Source organism: Rhinatrema bivittatum, chromosome 4, assembly GCF_901001135.1.
Source record: "Rhinatrema bivittatum chromosome 4, aRhiBiv1.1, whole genome shotgun sequence".
NCBI lineage: Eukaryota > Metazoa > Chordata > Amphibia > Gymnophiona > Rhinatrematidae > Rhinatrema > Rhinatrema bivittatum.
Window position 1 is genome coordinate 356,461,786 of NC_042618.1, and position 21,671 is coordinate 356,483,456.

Sequence of the window (21,671 nt, forward strand, 5' to 3'; positions counted from 1 at the left end):
AGTGTAGCTTTTCCTGGCCTGTAGACACCCACACCAAAAGGATGCAACATAGACAAGGACTCTGTCCTGCCATTATGCTCTGAAAAGATAGGTTCTGATTCTGTCTATGAGGAGTTCTATACCTTCTAATGGACTTGACAGCCCTCTGTGATCTGCAAACTATTGCTGGAGCAGACCAAAGTCTCATCTCTTTGATTTCTACTGAAATCAATGTATTAAAAACCACTGTACTTTACGATTCCACCAGGCGCTGTTACAGAGGGGCAGCCCACTACCATCGGGCACTTAAAGAAAACTACATCTTGTGAGAAAAAGACACAAAAAAATAGTAAAAATGAACTGAGATGTTAAAAGAGAAAATCAGAGATGTGAAGACCCGCCCCCCCCGACGTCATGACGACTAGCCAGCGGCGACCCGATTAACGGCGTGATTCCACCAGGCGCTGTTACAGAGGGGCAGCCCACTACCATCGGGCACTTAAAGAAAACTACATCTTGTGAGAAAAAGACACAAAAAAATAGTAAAAATGAACTGAGATGTTAAAAGAGAAAATCAGCGATGTGAAGACTCGCCCCCCCCCCCCCCCGACGTCATGACGACCAGCCAGCGGCGACCCGATTAACGGCACGATTCCACCAGGCGCTGTTACAGAGGGGCAGCCCACTACCATCGGGCACTTAAAGAAAACTACATCTTGTGAGAAAAAGACACAAAAAAATAGTAAAAATGAACTGAGATGTTAAAAGAGAAAATCAGCGATGTGAAGACTTGCCCCCCCCCCCCCCCACGTCATGACGACCAGCCAGTGGCGACCCGATTAACGGCACAATTACACCAGGCGTCGCGTGCCGGGTGTGCTCCCCTTCATGCTAACCTTTGTGCTCCTTCTAATATAATTATGTTTATGTTAATAATTTAACTTTTATTAATGTTATTTAGCTTTTTGCTTTGTTTAAAATTATTTCATTATTGATGTTTAAATGTATTAGACTAAGGAATTTTACTTCCTGCTCATTCTGTTTCATTGTAAACCGGTTTGATATGCATTTTATGCAGGAAAATCGGTATAAAAAAACTTAAAATAAATAAATAAATAAATAGGATACATCAAAGAAAAAACTGGTCACCTACAAACATCTCATAGGTGACTTATAATAGACTTGAGGATGATCTTCCCATTCTGGGCCTACATTGTTCTACTTTCTCACCATTATAAGTGAGAAACACCTGAGTCTGGACTAAGTGAAACACTACTCTTAGCAGGGGGTTAGTATGGTGCTTAGAGATACCTTTTCCATTAAAATTACCAAAGGCCACCAAAGAGATTGACTTCGACAACAAGACTCAAAGAAATGAGAGGAAGGAAGGCCTGATCCTTTCAAAGGTCCCAAACTCCAATAATACTAAAAAACAACCAGAAAATAGAACTAGCTGAAAAAGTACGGAAACTTGGAATAATAATGGACCCAGAAATCAATCTAAATCAGCACATATCGCTAAAAGTAAAAGAAGGCTATGCGAAACTCATGATCCTCAGAAAACTAAAACCACTACTAACATCTGCAGATTTTAGAACTGTGCTTCAGGCACTAGTTTTCTCCAGCACGGACTACTGTAATGCACTTTTACTAGGACTCCCAAATACAACATTAAGACCACTTCAAATACTACAAAACACAGCAGCTAGAATACTAACTGGAAAAAGGAGGGGGGACCATATAACAAACTCTAGCAGAATTACACTGGGTACCCATAGAACACAGAATAAAATACAAAGCTCTATGTACCATACATAAACTAATACATGATGAAAAAGCAGACTGGCTAAACACAGCACTACGGGTACACGTCCCACACAGAAATCTTTGATCAGCAAACAAAGCACTCTTAACCATTCCTTCAGTCAAGACAGCGAGACTAACCCAAGTGAGAGAAAGGGCCTTATCTTTAGCAGGCCCTACACTATGGAACATAATGCCTTTAGAGATCAGATTACAAAGAGATCTCAAAACCTTTAAGAAAAGTTTAAAAACATGGCTTTTTAAACAAGCCTTTTATAAAGAGACCGGAGAATAGAAAATATACAAGAATAGGCAGAAGAGCATCAGCACTATTCTCATAGGGGTAGATTTTAAAAGAAGCACGATCAGCCTACTTTTGCTTGCGCATCAGACTCAAGCAAAAGTACGCTGGATTTTAGTAGATACGCGCGGAGCCGCGCGTATCCACTAAAATCCTGGATCGGCGCGCGCAAGGCTATCGATTTTGTATAGCCGGCGCGCGCCAAGCCGCGCTGCCTACCCCCGTTCCCTCCAAGGCCGCTCCGAAATCGGAGCGGCCTCGGAGGGAATCCTCTAACGCCCTCCCCTCACCTTCCCCTCCCTTCCCCTACCTAACCCACCCGCCCGGCCCTGTCTAAACCCCCCCCTTACCTTTGTTGGGGGATTTACGCCTCCCGGAGGGAGACGTAAATCCCCGCGCGCCAGCGGGCCGCTAGCGCGCCGGGACGCGATCTGGGGCGGGTCCGGAGGGCGCGGCCACGCCCCCGGGCTGCCCCGGGCCGTAGCCACGCCCCCGGACCCGCCCCCGGAACGCTCCCGACACGCCCCGAAAACGCCGCGCGGTTCGGGCCTGCCCCCGACACGCCCCCCGGACACGCCCCCTCCGAAAACCCCGGGACTTACTCGAGTCCCGGGGCTCTGCGCGCGCCGGTAGGCCTATGTAAAATAGGCTTATCGGCGCGCAGGGCCCTGCTCGCCTAAATCCGCCCGGTTTTGGGCGGATTTAGGCGAGCAGGGCTCTGAAAATCCGCCCCATAATGTGCATTATAATATTTTAATAAGTTTATTTCACAAGTAATGTAATAGTAAAACACAGAGAATGTGAATTTTACCTGTGAATAGTACCTTACAGGTACACATGGTCAGGACCTACATCACTAAACAATTGAGAGCCTTTTTATGATATAATGTAACCGAACCTTTTTTGGCACCTGTTAGAATGTACTATAGTATGCATTCACCTATCTTAATTTATGTGCCTATGTGTAAACCGTTGCGATGGTATATAACTTAGCGACGGTATAGAAAAGATTTTAAATAAATAAATAACCAACCTTCCACAGCAAAAGACTTGCACTCTTGACTCCATAGAAGACAGTATCCCCTTCGAGAGAGTAGCAAGACAGCTTCCATGACTGTGTCCCTTCCAGCAAGCCAGATTCTGTCTCTGCCCTCTGTGAGATTTGCATGTTATGCTTTCATTCCAGTCTCCTCTGGTGGAAGAACAAAACTGAAGGAATGGATCCCTCAAAGAGAACTACTGTAAACTTCAAGCTCGTGTTCTAATTGCCTCCAGGCGCTACTTCAGTTTCCTGAATCCTTTTCCTTTGATTGCTTCCTCGGATTTTGACCTCTGCCTGCAAGACTACGTTGCCTTGTCCAAGCTTGACCTCTGCCTGCCTGACCTCTGCCTGCCTGACTACGTTACCTTCTCCAAGCCTGACCTTTGCCTGCCTAACCACGCTTGGACTGATACCTGGAACCGACACTTGCTTTGGCTAACCTTCCTCAGATGGCTTTGACCCTTGTGCTCCATTCGAATACTCTCTTCGCTTCTCCTGTGACCACCACGTCCGCCTGCCTTGATGCTGCCCACGGCCTTCCTCGAGATAGACCATTAGGCGCTGCCTACTCTGCCTGGAGGACCTTCCGTTCCTGCCTCGTACCTGTGGTCTCTGGTACTCTCTGTTCCGGTCTAACTCGTCTGTTCTCAGTCAGCCGCACACCTCTACTCTTCATGGGCACACCTCTCCATCATCTCTCCAGGAGACTCCCTAAGGCCCACCTAAGCCTAGGCAGCCCCAGGAATCCAAGGGCTCAACCCACGGAGCTCCTGGGCCGTTATTGGTGAAGTTCCAGCTAGCCTCTGTCTCCTTGTGTGCTCCGCCTCCTGGCAGCAGTCGCCCTCTGGGTCCCCTCAGAGGGCCGTACCAATCCTGCACCACCTCCAGCGCAACAAATTTGGTAGATTCTTCCACTATTACTCGCATCCATCGCAAAATGAAAACTTTTTTCTCTGCCTTCAATCCTTGCCCAAGTCATTATTTAAAATTCCTAGGTGACTCTACCAGTCCTTTACTTTGTCAAATTGTAAACCAATCCCTTGACTCTGGTATTTTCCCAGATACTCTCAAACAAACTTTTATTCTCTCCATACAAAAAAAGAAAACTAAACATTTCTGATTTCACCAACTTACGTCCAATTGCCTCTCTTAATCTCTTGCAAAACTGATAGATTCTGTAATATTACATCAACTGACTATTTATCGGACAATGCAATTCTCCACCCAAATCAATATGGTTTTCAAAAAGTTCACAGTATGGAAAAACCCTCCTGCTATCTTCTTTTGACACTCTATTTTGAGGTTTTGATAATGACATTGACTTCAATCTAGTGTTATTAGACATCTCTGCTGCATTCGATACTCTAGATCAGTGGTTCTCAACCTTTTTTTGGCCGGGACACACCCGACAGATAGTTCTCACATGCATGACACACTGAACATGTGACCATCACGGGACTATATGTAAACATACACTGCATCCACAGGAACCCTCTTGACTTCCAACATTGGATGCAGAGCAGATCTAGGGCATTACCCATACCATAAAACTCACCATGCAAAAAAAAAGATATTCTGGTTCTGATGACATCTCAGTAAAAGCAAAACAAACTCCCTTTACTACCAGGCACAATAGCCCTCCTTATGAAAAGGCAATAATTTACCACCAATGCATATCCTATTGAGAAAACACAACAAATAAGATTGATACAAATGCTTACATGCTAGTAAAATACCTCACCTCGGTCACACACAGAGAACCGATCTTCACCAAGTGACTGGTGTCTTTGTGCAGATCTGCAATAATACACAGAAACTAATCTGCACAAAGTTACACCTCCATTATGGAACACACAACAACCCTATCTATGATTAAATCAGGTCCTAAACACTAATTCACCTCCTATTAGGAAAACAGAACAAGCCAAGCTGCTATAGATCCCCACACAGAAATAATTGTAAAACTATATTAATAAATGTTTCAAAACAGCTGATGAACAGAATAAGGTCAAACAATTAAAACTCATACAAACTATCCAAATATCAATAAAATATTTCAAAACAGAACACATCACATAATACCCAATAATTAAAATGTAAGTCAATCAAGAAAAATAAACTTAAAATGCCACCTTTACTTACCCTCTCCAGCAACTCCTACTCCTTTCCCTTGAAAGCACATACCAGGAGCAGTAGCGGCTGCTGAAGCTCTGTCCTCTTCTTTAGGGCCCACAAGACACAGACACACACACCTCCTATGACCAGTCTCTGTCTCACACAAAGACACCAGTCACCTCCCTGCCTAGTTTTATCTCTCTCTCTCTCACACACACAGCCCAGTCACCTCCCTAACCAGTCTCTGTCTCTCACACACAACACAGTCACTTCCCTGCCCACTCTCTCTCACACACCCATCACTTCCCTGCCCACTTTCTCTCTCTCTCTCACACACCCCAGTCACCTCCCTGCCCAGTCTCTGTCTCTCACACACACTTTGCTTAGAGCCCCAATGCTGTGTTCCCCTTTAATTTCACAGTGGCAGATTTTCCAGTGCTGCCGCTGCCTTCTCAGCCACACTGAAGCAGCAAACATTTATTTTAGAAAAATATGCCACAGCACTCAAGCCTTTCTTCTGGCTGTCGGGATATCCCTAGGCTCCCGCGGCCCTCCATCTGCCTACTTTTACGGCCGCTGGGAGCTCCAATTGCCCCATCTGTAATCAGCATGGCTGAGTGCCACTTTTACTTTAATCATGGCTTTACTGTGCTCACTGTTGCATCGGGTTGGGGGGGGGAAACACACTCCCCGGAGCAACCGGCCTCTTTGTGCTTGCGACTCACTGCCGCTTTGGGGAATCCCTACTCTATCGCGGTTCCCTGCCACTTTGGAAGCGGGAAATCCTGGCGCGGCTGGCCTCTTTTCTTTGTGGCTTGCCGCTTTGTTTAATTTCAGCACTTCCAGCCCGTGGCTGCCATGGGCCCGGACACTGGCACTCCCCCCAGCCCCCCCTTAAACCACCCCACCCCCAGGCTGTGAAATGCCCATCTTCCTGCCCCACTGGCCAATCAGCGACTTCCTCCTCCTACTGGCAGGAAGGGAAGAGGCTTCCGATTGGTCCGCGGGGGCAGGAAGAAGGGTTCCCATTGGCCCGCGGGGGCAGGAAAAAGGTAAAGGGACGTATAACTGGGGCTGTGGGATACGGGAGCCGCTACACACCAGCTGGTGCTTAGCGACACATTGGTGTGTCGCGACACACCGGTTGAGAACCGCTGCTCTAGATCACCAAATTTTTCCTACTAGCCTGAAATCTATGTGTCTTGTAGATACTGTTCTAACATGGTTTCAAATCTTACTTATCTAATCACTCCTACCAAATCAATATTGGACATCATTTTTCTGATTGGTACACTCTTTCCTCTGGCGTCCCGCTCGGCTCTCTCTCTCCTATTCAACATTTACCTCATACTTTTATGTCATTTGCTCAACAGCCTTGGTTTACAGTTTAAGATTTATGCAGATGATATACAATTTTTTTGTGCCTTACACCTTCTCCTAGTCTACCACTTTATCTACTATCTGTTTATACATTAAAACTATTAACACATGGCTAACTCATAACAGTCAAACTCAACACCTCAAAAACAGAAGTTCATGTCTACAATTCCACATTCTGCTTGTAGTCTACATTCACATTTAACTCTAGACAGTTTTACTATCCCTACTGTATCAAAAGCTTGAAACCTCGGGGTTATTAAAGACTCCGAACTATCCATGTCCAATCATATTTCTACTACAGCAAAGAACTTGTTTTATAAACTCCACATGTTAAAACATTTGTCTGTTACTCTATTTAGATGATTTCTGTACTGTGCTACAAAATCCCTCGTCTTCTCTGGCTTAGACTACTGTAATTCCCTTTACTTTGGTCTCCAAAACCACGCTTTTCACCCTTTACAATTAATTCAAAACACTGCAGTATGCATATTAACAGGCACATCCAGGAAAGATCACATTTCCTAAGTTCTGCAATCTTTACTTTAGTTTGCTGTTTTCTTCAGAATACAATATAAAATTCTACCATACACAACTCACTACATAAATATTCCTCCATCTGGTTATAAACTTCTCTCCACATTTACCAGCCTAAAAGAAACTTAGGCCCGGATTTTAAAAGCCCTTTGTGCGACGGGCCTATTTTAAAGAGGCCCAGCCACGCGAGAAAGTCCTGGGGCTTGGGAAAAGGGGCGGGGTCAGAGGCTCCCGGCACAGTGGCCATTTGCCGCTGTGCCAGGGGATCGTGTGCTGGCAGGGTGCTGGCGCGTGCAACCTGCACCTGTCCTGAGGCAGGCACAAAAAGGTAGGATAAAGGTCGGGGGGGGGGGGGGGGGTCTAGGTTAGGGCTAGGGAGTGGGTAGGTTATGGGAAGGGTAAGGGAGATTAGTGAGGGGGGTTGGGAAGTTCCCTCCCAAGCTGCTCCAAAATCAGAGCGGCCTGGGAGGAAACTGGGGAAGGCCACTGGCGTTGGCGCGCGCAAGTTGCACAATTGTCCATCCCCTTGCGTGCACATGTTATAAAATCGGGCGTCCATGTGTGTGCGCCGGGTAGCACGCACATATGGACGCGCGCGCACGTTTTAAAATCTACCCCTTAAGGTGTATAAATCTACTTGAAGACCCTACTGTCCATCTTGCAAGGCTTGACGCAACTAGGACACGTGCTTTTTCAGTAGCGGGCCCCTTACTCTGGAATTCTATTCCAGCCTATTTAAAGCAGATTTCTAACCATAAAGAATTTAAGAAAAGTCCAAAAACATACTTATGTTCCATTGCATTTGGTTCACCTTCCACCTCTTAAATTCGTCCTAAAACAACCCTAGGCACATGCTATCAGTGACCATCCAACATTTCTTGCTCGATTGTCTTATTGAGACTGTTCTCACAGAATTCTAATCAATAGACTAAAGGAAATAGGACTCACTAATAAAACAATGAAATGGTTTCAGTCTTACCTAAACAATAGATGTTTCCAGGTACAAATCAAAAATACACTCTCAGAAAAAGTTACACTGCAAACCGGTGTCCCACAGGGATCAGCCCTATCGGCCACACTCTAACATTTATCCCCTCCCAGTCTGCCACCTACTAGCAGGACTCGGAATCATTCACTACATAAACGCTGACGATATACAACTATTATTACCCATTGTAAACACCATTGAAGAAACAATGAAACTAGCCAATATGTATCTTGAAATAATCAGACAACTCCTAAACCAGATGGAACTGGTAATTAACATTGACAAAACAGAGTTCTTACACCTTGAACGAAAAAACACTCACCATATACAACCGACACTCACAACCAAAAAAATTCAAGACATTGAGTTTGCAATAAAAACAAGAAATCTAGGAGTAATAGTTGACCCTGAACTAAACATGAAACAACATGTCTCATAGAAAATAAAGGAAGGATACGCAAAACTTATGATCCTGAGGAGACTAAAACCTCTTAACGACAAACAATTTTCACACAGTTCTACAAGCAATGATATTTGCAAGCACAGATTACTGTAATTCCCTGCTATTAGGACTACCTCAATCTACGATTCGGCCACTGCAAATACTGCAAAATTCCGCTGCTAGAATTTTGACTGGCAAAAAAAGAAATGACCACATTACAGGAACACTTGCTGAACTTCATTGGCTTCCAATTGAGCAAAGAATACAGTATAAAGCATTATGTATAATCCATAAACTAATCCACGATGAAAAAGCAGACTGGCTTAACACAGCACTACGCGTCCATGTTCCACAGAGAAACCTGAGATCTGCAAATAAGGCTCTTCTAACCATCCCCTCTGTCAAATCAGCAAGTCTCACGCAAGTAAGGGAAAGAGCACTGTCACTGGCTGGTCCTGTACTATGGAACACCATGCCACTTGAAATAAGACTGCAGAGAAATTAGAAAATTTTCAAAACAAATCTGAAAACCTGGCTTTTTAAACAAGCTTTTTATAAAGATAAAGAGAAGGATAAAAACAGATGATGAATAAAGATGCACTAAGTTAGAAGCTGTTATTTTTAACCTACCAATGCATAGTAATGGTAAAACCAAACCGCCTAATATGTTCCCAACAAACAAGCTTAACATACACACTTAGTTTATAATTATGAATTGTTACCGTACTATGACGGCACATAACCAATTTGTAATCTATACCACCCATATGTTTCATTGTTGTGCCCTTATGTAAACCATCGTGATGGTTATCTAACTTAACGACGGTATAGAAATGTTTTTAAATAAATAAAAATAAAATAAATATTTTACTATGCTTTAGTTCTTTCGATGTAACTGACTTTTATGTAGTTAATTATGTACATTTTATTTTTTTAAACCGTTTTGACCATTTGTTGTAAAGGTGGTATATAAACAATTTTATATAAATAAATAAAACTGGACTCACAGAGGCTCCAAACTCTAATTCTGGTCCGCGAATAGTCCTTTTTCACACCACTGAAAGCTGTAACTCCTGACACTATGTATCCTTACTATATAGCCTGGTTCTCTCAACATCCAAGGTTGTAAACCCTAGAAGATCCCTTCCATTTTCTTTTACAACCTAGAAGAATCCTCTGACTGGGGAACGGATGAAGGAGAAACAAATATTGGTTCCTCTCTGTTAATTTTTTTTGAGTCCCACAAATCAGTCCATACTGATGAATTTTTCTCCACTACCAGCAGATGGAGACAGAAAAGAAAAGCTTCACTATTCCAACGGTACTTAATACAGTGTGCCACCTGTAATCGCTCAGTATGAACCATACCCAAGCCAAGATACAAAACCACAAATAGAGCAGAGAGATAGTAAACACATTTGAAAGCACCCTCTCGTAGTTCTTCAGTATTTCTGTCTATAGCAGATGGTGCAGATATGTGGACTGGTGCTGCAGCTACAAGTAGGCCACTCCCAGAAAACAGGATGTGTGTACTGTCGGTAGCTCCTGCTGCTGGACCCACCAAAGGAATCTGATCCATCGGTGTGGGTCAGATTCCAACTGAGTCTATTCCTAAGAGGGAAGGGAGAATCAGTCCCACCATGACCATTACCCAGAGTGCCCCCAAGACTCGGCCTACACTCTACAGGCAGCACCAGACCCCTATAGGGGAAGTTAAGTCCGCTTTGAGCTGTTTTTCCTCTCCATCTGCCGGCAGGAGGGACATAAGCCACTTGTTTGGGCTTGTCTGGTATGGATGATAAGGAAACAATGTTTATATGAGATCTAGTACTGTTCCATCACCAAGCTGATCCATGTAGCTAAGCTCCAGTTGGTCCCAATCTAAGAGTTCAAGCAAATATTTGTCATGTAATAAACAGTATATAATCAAAATAGTGGGAAGATGTTATAATATTCATTATACTAAGACATTTGTTTTACTTTTAAAGCAAAAGGATACCAAAGATCCTGTTAGTAAATGAAAACATAGGGCAAGTGGTAAATCTGCATGTCAGTAGTCAAGCAGAGAAGGATTCAACTGGGGCCCAGAATTCATTCTTCCTCCCCCTAACATTCTGCCAAAAAACATTGCTAACCCCTATCCTATTTTAGTCCTGCTCACTATAGTAACTGGCACTTGTAACATTTATAGCTTGGATTGATCTGAATGGAATGGTTCTGTTGCAAAAAACCCAAAACAAAACAAAAAAACAAACACACACACAACTTCAGTGTTATAAGGTCGCAAAGATTTCTGTGAATCAGATACAAGTTTTTTTTTGGTTTTTTTTTTAACTAAACTATTCTCCTTCTTAGCAACAGTCTGATTTTACCTCAGGGTCCAGCTTGTTTTTCAGGCCTTCAGTATACTTATCCAGCTCCAGTCTGAAAGTGTCATCTTAAGGAAACATGATCACATTTATCAGCAGATCGAAAAAAAAAAAGCCTTACTGTTGAGCCAAGCAAAAGCATTCACCTGGCTCTTAAATCTAAGGCAGTGTGAATTCTATTAAATATGTAGGATTTTCCCAACACACAAGGAATAAGTTTTACAGCCCCATCTATCTGATGACAATTTTGGGCCAGTCTCACTGAAATGCCAGCCTGGTGGAAGCAACCTGCATTCACCCACTATTCTTAGCAAGGAAAGGAGCTTGAACAACTCCTTTTTCCAGGCAATTCTTTCCCTAGGACTTTTTTCCAACTGATAATGAGGCACCTTTCCTGGGCTCGCTGCTGAGGAGCACCTAGCTCTGCTTATCCAATGACATTTCGGGGCTGGCCTCATTGAAAGGCTGGCCAGCAAGTTCACACACAAAAGGGTTAGCCCCTTAGCGAGATCCAAATTCCTCAACATTTTAATCATTTGAAATGTTATCGCCTCATACACAAACTTCAAATCAAACATTCCCCCCCACCCCATCACATTTTTTTGGGGCTTTGGTGAGAAATTTTTTTCCAAAGCTATAGTGGTACTAGGTCTGTAATTTTGAACAGATATATATTTTGGCTTGGATTGGTCAATTATGATCACATGGTTTCATTCATGGTTTTTATCCACTGATTAGGGTTGATTCTAATTGATGGCACCTGATCACATGACTTTTGGGCGTTTTTTTGATTCTCCTAGAATTGAGAGGACTTTGTGTTTCTTCTTGGGAAGAATTTTAGTGAACATTTTCTTTACCTGATGATGTTACTTTGAAGTTTGTATATGAGGATTAAGGAGCGGATTTTAAACCCCCTGCTCGCGTAAATCCGGCCGGATTTACGTGAGCAGAGCCCTTCCGCGCTGGCGCGCCTATTTTGCATAGGCTGCCGGCGCGCGCAGAGCCCCGGGACTCGCGTAAGTCCCGGGGTTTCTGAAAAGGGGCGTGTCGGGGGCGTCGCCGAGTGATGCCGCGTTTGGGGGGGTGTGGTGCGGCGTTTGGGGGGGCGGGCCCGGTGCGTGGCGCTGGCCCGGGGGGGCTTGGCTGCCCCCTCCGGAACAGCCCCTGGGTCGGGTCTCGGCGTGCCAGCAGCCCGCTGGCAGGCGTAAATCCATGGATAAAGGTGGGGTTTAGATAGGGCCGGCGGGGTGGGTGTTAGGTAGGGGAAGGGAAGGAAAGGTGAGGGGAGGGCGAAAGTAAGTTCCCTCCGAGGCCGCTCCGATTTCGGAGCAGCCTCGGAGGGAACGGAGGCAGGCTGCGCGGCTCGGCGCGCACAGGCTGCCCAAAATCGGCAGCCTTGCGCGCGCGCCGATCCTGGATTTTATAAGATACGCGCGGCCACGGGCGTATCTTATAAAATCCAGCGTACTTTTGTTTGCGCCTCACGAACAAGCAATTTTTTAAAATCTACCCGTAAGCATTTACTAGGTCAGTTCTGCCTGTTCTTGTATTTCAGTATGTGTAGCTAAAATATGCTTTCTAACATATGATCTTTACTTTATTTTCTAAGATTCTTTATCCCTCCCAACACAGGCCTACAGTGAAACACAGCATGTCTGAGAACTGTATGTCATTTGAACTATGTTTTGAAGGATGTCTAGTGGAAAACTCTGGAACACTAACAAGTCGATTTGAGTTTGGACTGATCTTACAATGTACTAAAACTTTTATCCCTTATCTTTAATTTGTCAACTACCAATCTGTAAATTATGTCTACTGAGTTTAATTTTATACTTTTATTTTTTGAGATTGTTTATTAGTAGGTAGTTTTCTCCTTTGGCCTAAATTGTATGCAATGGATTAAGTGGCTTTTTGTTGTGCGAAACTGTTTGAATCATGTGCAAGGGTTTATTTTATAAGCTTCCAAAGATCCCCATGCCTAGTGATTACTGGGAGGGGGATGGTATAATCTACTTTCTTAAAATTTGAAATCTATAGTATTGTAAATGCTGGTACCTATAAATTATTCCATCTCCTATTCCTGTGCTCTGGGGAAAGAAAAAGGTTTCTATGCATGGTAAACTATGGCTTACTTCAGTGAATAAGACTTCATCTAATTCTCTAAACACTGAAGGATTATTACTGAATCATGCTTTGTTGAATAGAAGATCCTTGAGGAATAAAGCCCCTTTGATTATGGATCTGATGGGGAAAGCTCAACTTGATTTTTTTTTTTTACCTGACTGAAACATAGTTAAAGGACAGGGATGATGTTTTTATCTCTGAAATGTTGCCCTCCAGGTTTTTAATCATCAATGTAGAAATAATGTAAATAGAGGTAGCATACAAATTTTATTTATTTATTATTTATTTATTTTTAATTTTTATATACGGACATTCTTGTATAATATACAAATCATATTTGAAGGCATATCCAGCAATCTGATGGCTGTGAATGTTTAATTCTGTGAGCCCCTTCTACAGAATGTTTTAGCTTCTGTCTTGTCTACCAATAACTAAATGCTACTGCCGTTAATTTTCAATGCTTTCAGAATTAGTAGCCGATCTCTCATATTCGCAGATAATTGATATACATTTAGGTGATTTTAATTTACATATTAATGATTCTAAGCTGGCAAGGCCTGCTGAATTTGTGGAGGCACCTTCCTCATTTAGCTATAATCCATTAGTGCAGGTTCCTACTCAAGAGTATTTTCTTGACATAATTTTTGGATCAATTATGGAACAGGTGAATTGGAATCAAAGAGTAAAAAAAAAGAGACTAAGATTTACTCACCAGCCGCTAGTAACCTGAGAGACCTCGATATGGGAGAGAATAAATGGTTCTGAAATCTGAATTTTAGTCAGACAACTGAGAGAAAAGACTCACACAGGCTCCTGCTCCGCAATGCCAACAGCAGCGCAGAAAAACGAAGACTGAAGGGAGACCCCTGTGGCTGAGAATATCATGGCATGCTGGGCATGCTCAGTGGGCTCAGAGTGCCAGTCAAAAGTTTCTAGAAACTTTGACAGAAAGTTTTCCGCAATAGGGCTCCATCAATTATGTCACCCATATGTGAGGACTAGCATCCTGCTAGTCCTCACATATGGGTGACACAGGAGCCTGTGTGAGTCTTTTCTGGGATATGAAAAATTCATATAGTAAAATAAAAATTAACCTTGAGAGGCCATCACTTTAGATCTATTTTAGATTCCAGAACAGACAAGACTGCCTCATGGTCTTGCCCCTGATGAGACCCTCCCTTGCCAGTAGAGCTTCTCTGACACAGAAGTCTATGGGTCTTGCTAAGGCACCAAGTCTTTGTTCACTGCCATCAAACCCAGGACCTGCCAATAGTTGAAGAGTCTGGGAGACCAGAGAGACAACAGCTCTTTTCCCTTATGTTTAGAGTTTGAGAATCTCTTAGAATCCACACACAGTCACCCCACTTCTGTAACAAATCAAAGTTCCCAGATAAATCAGGGACTGAGAGCACTGAAGTTGGCTCTTGGCCCAATATTCAGACCAACCTAAAGCCTCAGCATTTGCTAAGTCAAATGTTCAGGTAAGAATGAACCAAATCCCTTCTACCGAGGACAGCTGTAATAACCGCTATTCATTTGAAGAACGTCCAAACAGCCAGAATTTGAACAGAACTGCTGGCCCGCACTGAGAACTTTAGAAACTCCACATGTTCCTCTGTGATATCCCCCTCTAGGAATAAGGAAATACCTACAATAACTGAATGTAATCTACTTTGAAGTACCAAAAGGGGGAATAATAAACTAAATGTGAAGGTAGCCTTTGAACAAAACCAAAGAGGTTAGGAATTCTCCCTCTCTTACTGCTGAAATTACAAACCACATGGTTTCTATACGCTGAGGGAACTCAGAGGCCTATTGACCACCTTTACAAGCAAAAATCAGGCCATAAAGAACTTCCCCTCCTCAGGATCTATAACCAAATAGAATGTTGCACTTTCTTTACTGGAGACTTGGAAACAGGATATACTGCTCCTAAAAGTTCTCTAGTCACTCAAAAAGCAACATTCTCTGCAGCTGATCTTCAAGTGGATGAACTAAAGGCTTCTAAAATCGGAGCAGCCAGCTCAAGGATGCATCCACAATGAAATGATTTCCAGGACTTCTTGCTTCTCAGTAATGTTGATCACTGCTTTGTAAAATAGATGCCAAACAAGCAACCACTGGAGGCATTATGGAGTGGAAATGTTGGCTACTCCTGGGAGTCTATGAAGGCCGTGGCCCCATCCGCCTCGCTCTCAATATCCAGTCTGCCACTCCAAAATGGTTGAACCTTGCTTGGCAAATCTATTCCTTATCCCTTATCCCTGATCCAGCCTTCCTGGCTGGCATTGCTTGGTATCCCAACAACTGTAAAAACTAGAACTTGATTTGGGTTTATCCCAATCCTCTACCATCTTCCCATCTTTTCTTTAAACAAAAATGGTAGCCCTTAAAAGCAGGTGCTGCCACTTGGCTCAGAGGAAAATCAGAACAGTTAACAGCAAATCTGCTAGGAAGTTCATTCTGGTCTACAACATAGTCCGACCGGCACTGCTGCCACAAACATAACAAAGCTATGGTTACATAGCCTTCAACTATAGCAGCCTGCAGAGAAATGCTAGCAATCTTTCTAGGACTAAATGGTCAATTTTCTCAGTGGAAAAGGGTAAACAGTGGAGTGCCTCAGGGATCTGTACTTGGACCGGTGCTTTTCAATATATATATCAATGATCTGGAAAGGAATACGATGAGTGACGTTATCAAATTTGCAGATGATACAAAATTATTCAGAGTAGTTAAATCACAAGCAGACTGTGATACATTACAGGAGGACCTTGCAAGACTGGAAGATTGGGCATCCAAATGGCAGATGAAATTTAATGTGGACAAGTGCAAGGTGTTGCATATAGGGAAAAATAACCCTAGCTGTAGTTACACGATGTTAGGTTCCATATTAGGAGCTACCACCCAAGAAAGAGATCTAGGTGTCATAGTAGATAATACATTGAAATCGTCAGCTCAGTGTGCTGCAGCAGTCAAAAAAGCAAATAAAATGTTAGGAATTATTAGGAAGGGAATGGTTAATAAAACGGAAAATGTCATAATGCCTCTATATCGCTCCATGGTGAGACCACACCTTGAATACTGTGTACAATTCTGGTCGCCGTATCTCAAAAAAGATATAGTTGCAATGGAGAAGGTACAGAGAAGGGCAACCAAAATGATAAAGGGGATGGAACAGCTCCCCTATGAGGAAAGGCTGAAGAGGTTAGGGCTGTTCAGCTTGGAGAAGAGACGGCTGAGGGGGGATATCATAGAGGTCTTTAAGATCATGAGAGGTCTTGAACGAGTAGATGTGACTCGGTTATTTACACTTTCGAATAATAGAAGGACTAGGGGGCATTCCATGAAGTTAGCAAGTAGCACATTTAAGACTAATTGGAGAAAATTCTTTTTCACTCAACGCACAATAAATCTCTGGAATTTGTTGCCAGAGGATGTGGTTAGTGCAGTTAGTGTAGCTGGGTTCAAAAAAGGTTTGGATAAGTTCTTGGAAGAGAAGTCCATTAACTGCTATTAATCAAGTTTACTTAGGGAATAGTCACTGCTATTAATTGCGTCAGTAGCATGGGATCTTCTAGGTGTTTGGGTAATTGCCAGGTTCTTGTGGCCTGGTTTGGCCTCTGTTGGAAACAGGATGCTGGGCTTGATGGACCCTTGGTCTGACCCAGCATGGCAATTTCTTATGTTCTTATGTTCTTAGCTTGAGGATCCTTCTGAGCTGATCTTCCTTCCACCAGTATGGCAGTTCTGTGAGTCATTGCACTAGAACATCCTCCTTGGGCATCCGGGTAAAACTGTCCTTATTTGCTTAATGCAGCAGGCAGGACTTAATTTGTAGACAAAAAGGAAGTGAAACTTTGAAGCAGGGGGGTGGATTGGGGGGAAAGGGTGTGAACTGTGCAAGTGGAGCCAGGGCTGGGTGTGAACTCTCTCTCATTCCCCACCACACACAAACTATCTTACACAAATACATGCAAACATTTTTGACACTCCATTTCTGTCAGACTCACAAGTGATTTATACCACCTGCTCTGCTCCACTTCATTGGGTCCTTGAAAAAAAGGCTGCATATGTGAGGACTATCATCCTGCTTGTCCTGGGATAAAGCAAAATTGCTTACCTTGTAATAGGTGTTATCCCAGGACAGCAGGATGTAGTCCTCACAGAACCCACCCACCTCCCCGCGGAGTTGGGTCCCATATGTTTTATTAATTATTTTATTTTTTAGCTCATGCAAATTGCTACAAACGAGACTGAAGGGAGACCCCTGTGGCTGAGAATATCATGGCATGCTGGGCATGCTCAGTGTGCCCACAGTGCCAGCCAAAGGTTTCTAGAAACTCTTGACACAAGTTTTCCGTACCAGGGCTCCATCTGATGATGTCACCCATATGTGAGGACTATCATCCTGCTTGTCCTGGGATAAACCTAATTGCTAACTTATCCAGTTCCTGGGAGCAGTCTGGTTGCCCACTCCTCTGAGAATTTATCCTGAATCTCCAGGTGGGTATGCAAAGCCTTGGGAGTTCTCTTAATTTCTATCATTACCGGATCTCCCTTAGAAGATGGCTCTTTAACTTGAGCCCATTTCTTCTACTTTAGAGGACTCCAACTCCAACTCCCCCCCTATCTCCTTCCATTACAAGGCGGGAGAAAAATGTAGGGGCATGAGATACTTAACTGAAGACACTCCCTGTTCCCCCCTTTCACCTGGGCTCTTTTTGTAGCTGATTCCTTTTCTAAAGGGAGGGACTAATATCAACCTCTGCTGCTCATAAGCTTGAAGCAGGTAGAGATCCCAACTGCCCAGAGGATTGGACCAAGTAAATATTTGCACCCGAGAAGCACCAGAAAACAGCTGGCAGCTGTAAAGGTCAGCGCAGAGAAAAAGGAATGGCTGTCAAGTATGCCCATGGCTCCAATCAGCCTGATGGAGTCCTGCTACTAAACCCCTGGCCCCTAGAGTGTTTCCTCACCTGAAGCAGAATAATAATGTTCCCTGATTAGAGGCAACTTTGATTTGCCAAGGCCTCTCTCACTTTGCATAGCCTGAAAAAAAAGAGGTGCTGGTCGTAATGCTCTAGCACCAGTTCCACAGTTTTCCATAGGGATGGCAGTGATGGTGGGCGGTGTCTCCCGGAAGATGCAGAGCGCATTCATCTATGATGGACTCACTTCCAGGATTTCAGTAAGGATACAGAGGGCTTGAACAGGTAGAAACCTCAGACTGAAGTTCTGCCAGGTCTGTGCACTGCTGTGTTTTTCCACCCTACTTGCCAGGCCACTTCCACTGGATCAACTCACCACTGCTGTCCCAGAGGAACCCACTGCCAAAGAGCAGCCTAACAGCTGGACCCAGAGAAGGAAAGAATTCAATGCCCTTCAGGGCACTCCTACAGCTGAGGGAACTACTATCTTCACAAAGTTGGTTCCCTAAAAGAGGAAGAGCAGCCAAACCCAACCCTTGTCCCAGGAAATCCTGCCTCTACTGAGGGAGAGCAGCCCCTCAGGCCATTGCCCTAGGAACCTAATTCCCATGCATCAGATCAGGTGCCAGTACCATCTTCTGGAGGCAGCAAACTACTGATGATTTCCTCTACTGCACAAAACTATATAAGGTAGTCAGCTCTAAAGGTTGTTCTTTGCCTCCATCTGCTGGTAGGGGGACAAAGCACTTGTCTGGGCTGGTCTGACAAGATAAGGAAGGGGCAGTTAGATGGGTTTCTTTTTAAATATTTTGGAAAAGGATATAGTTCAAGTCCTTTCTCAGTCCCTCCCAAGAAACAGATCACATACTCTGGAGGATGGCTGTTTGAGTCTGGCACTATTTTCTGGGAAGGCTTTTCTTGCTGGAAAAGGCAGTAGTAACAACCGAGTGCATATTCTGGTAGACTACAGAGAAAAGATGTTAATTTGATAGATTAGACATAGATATGCTATACTAAATTAATGGTTTGCTTTTTAAAAAAGTCATTAGTTATTGTATATCTGCAGAGTGAGAGACAGCTTTAGCAGACATATCATGTATGTGCAAAACTGCAGCAGTGTTGCTTAAGAAACATTACCAGCAGGGAGAATGGACAACCAGATAAAAGGGACTCATAATGCCAAAACCACAGGTGCTGTGATAAGACTGAAACTCAGATAGAAGAGAGAGAGCCTGTAGGAACATGAAAGATACTAATGTTGGGGCAACAATAGTGGGCTAAGATGAAAAGAAACAGATCCAGCTGTCATGATGTGCTGAGATAAAGAGGAAGCTGGTAAACAAAAAGAAAACCTCTATATAAGCAGTTAATGTGCAGGCAAACAACTGAAGGAATTCTGACAGCGACTATCAAGGCAGTCATTTTTCCCTCCTTCCCAATGCTCTGTCTTTACTCTGCATACCAATAAATGCTTCTAACCTGATTGAGTACCGTGTCTGATTATCTGTGAATGGGGATAAGCACTGTAAGAAGCCTTTATTATCTCATTTAAAAATCAGCAGGACTATACCTGGGTAGAATAATGGAATGGAATAAGGACAGGAGAGATCTCTATAAGATGCAAATGCCATACAATGATCAATATAATTGTCACGCCAGCATCCATTCTGTTTTACAGTTGGGGTATCAAATGTAGTAACAATGGAGCTGTGCGCTACCAGCAAGTGCACTTTTTTTTTTATGACAAAGTCCTTCCTGGTTCCCCATAGTCAGCCCACTTCCAACACCTCAGAGTTACTGAGTTACTATGGGTGGTGGACGCAGAGGACAGCACAATATCTGCTGCATATTTAAGGCAATACTGTGCCTCATCCTAAACTAAGACAACTTAAAGAAGACAGTCTGTATTTCTCTTCACTACCTTTCTGTTAAAGGGGCTGCATCTAGACTGGGAAACAATTTTATCTGTTATAAAACAAATCATAATTCAGTGAATACAATGAAATATGTGTCATGCAGCTCAAGCATGATGGGAAAGGTATAGAGATAAAGTGGTTTGATATTAACTTAATTTCCTTTCCTTGAGTCCTGCCAGACCAGTCCTTGCACATGGGATTTCCCCTCTGCAGCTGCTGAAGATAGAGGACACACCTTTTCCCATGTGACATCATGTGCAGCTAAAAGAGAAAAGTGGTCGTAGGCAGTTTCCAGTAGCCTTCTGTCAGAGAAAGAAGGGGCCAATTAACATCCTTAATTCAGAACAAATACATACAAGGAGCTAAATGGAGAGGGGGAGAGAGCTTGCTTCTTCAGTCCCTGGGTTTGTATTTCTCATATATTTCTCCCTTCTTTTCTTGAATAGATGGAATGGGGAAATTACTTACCTGATAATTTCATTTTCCTGTTCTGCTCTCACACACCCCTGCTACTTTAATACCAGAAATAATTGACTTAGAAACCCCAGACCATGACTGTGCAATGCTAATGGAATATGAACTGCAGACCAGGGAAGGTTTAACAAAATATCCCTCTTTCTAATGCTGACGCAGTTTATTTTGTAGATGGCTCTGTTCTCCATGATGATACAGGTTCACTGAAGGTTGGATATGCTGTATGCACCCAGTGGGAAGTGCTAGAGGCTGGACTGCTCATTCATGCACATTCAGCACAGACCGCAGAATTGGTAGCCCTTACTCTGGTTTATTTTAGAGGAAAAGGATTACATCTCACTGTTTACACTGATTCTTGTTATGTCTTTCGGGTGGTCCATGATTACGGGGCATTGTGGAAAATGAGAGAGTTTTTAACAGCAAATGGAGAAATGATTAAGAATGGAGAAATTACTTACCTGATAATTTCGTTTTCCTTAGTGTAGACAGATGGACTCAGGACCAATGGGTATTGTGCTCTCCTGATAGCAGATGGGAGACTGAGTCAGATTTCAAAGCTGACATCAGCCTACATATACCCGTGCAGCATGTTTAGCTCTTCAGTATTCTCTTCGAAAAGCCAGTGTGGATATATGTTGCTTAATACTTGATTACATTTGATTAAACCTGAACTGGTTCAACTGATTTTATATATATATATCTATAAAAATAAAAATTTTGGACTGGAGACTGCCAGTGCACTCAAACAATAAACACCGACACCTCGGCAACTGCGGGTGATTTGAACTAGAGGTAGGCCATGGCTTACCCGTTCTTGCTCAATCTCGAGATTTGATATCAGAGGTTCTCGATTTCTGGAGCAGCCGTGGGCGGAATGCTGAGTCCATCTGTCTACACTAAGGAAAACGAAATTATCAGGTAAGTAATTTCTCTATTTCCTAGCGTGTAGCCAGATGGACTCAGGACCAATGGGATGTACAAGAGCTACTCCCCTACCAGGTGGGAGGTTGCCCATGGCCCACTTAGTGCTGCCCTTGCAAAGGCTGTATCCTCCCTGGCCTGAACATCCAGGCAGTAAAACCTGGAGGTGGTGTGAAGGGAGGACTATGTCGCCGCCCGACAGATCTCGGCTGGCGACAGCAGCTTGGTTTCAGCCCAGGAGACTGCCTGGGACGTTGTAGAATGAGTTTTGACCTGTAGAGGTAATGGTTTTCCTGCCTCTATGTAGGCAGCATGAATTACTTCTTTGATCCAGCGGGCTATGGTGGCCCGC

The 21,671-nt window shown here is 43.6% G+C and overlaps 1 protein-coding gene across 1 annotated transcript in view; it reads right to left on the bottom strand.

Annotated features, from left to right (window-relative positions):
• C4H17orf75 (chromosome 4 C17orf75 homolog) overlaps positions 1 to 21,671 on the bottom strand; it is a 95,765-nt gene that overhangs the window by 43,656 nt on the left and 30,438 nt on the right. The window contains exons 4-5 of the mRNA XM_029600737.1: positions 18,832 to 18,972; positions 10,957 to 11,014 (exon numbers count right to left, since the gene is read on the bottom strand). Of these exons, the coding sequence (XP_029456597.1) occupies positions 10,957 to 11,014; positions 18,832 to 18,972 (199 nt within the window). The remainder of the gene's footprint in view (positions 1 to 10,956; positions 11,015 to 18,831; positions 18,973 to 21,671) is intronic.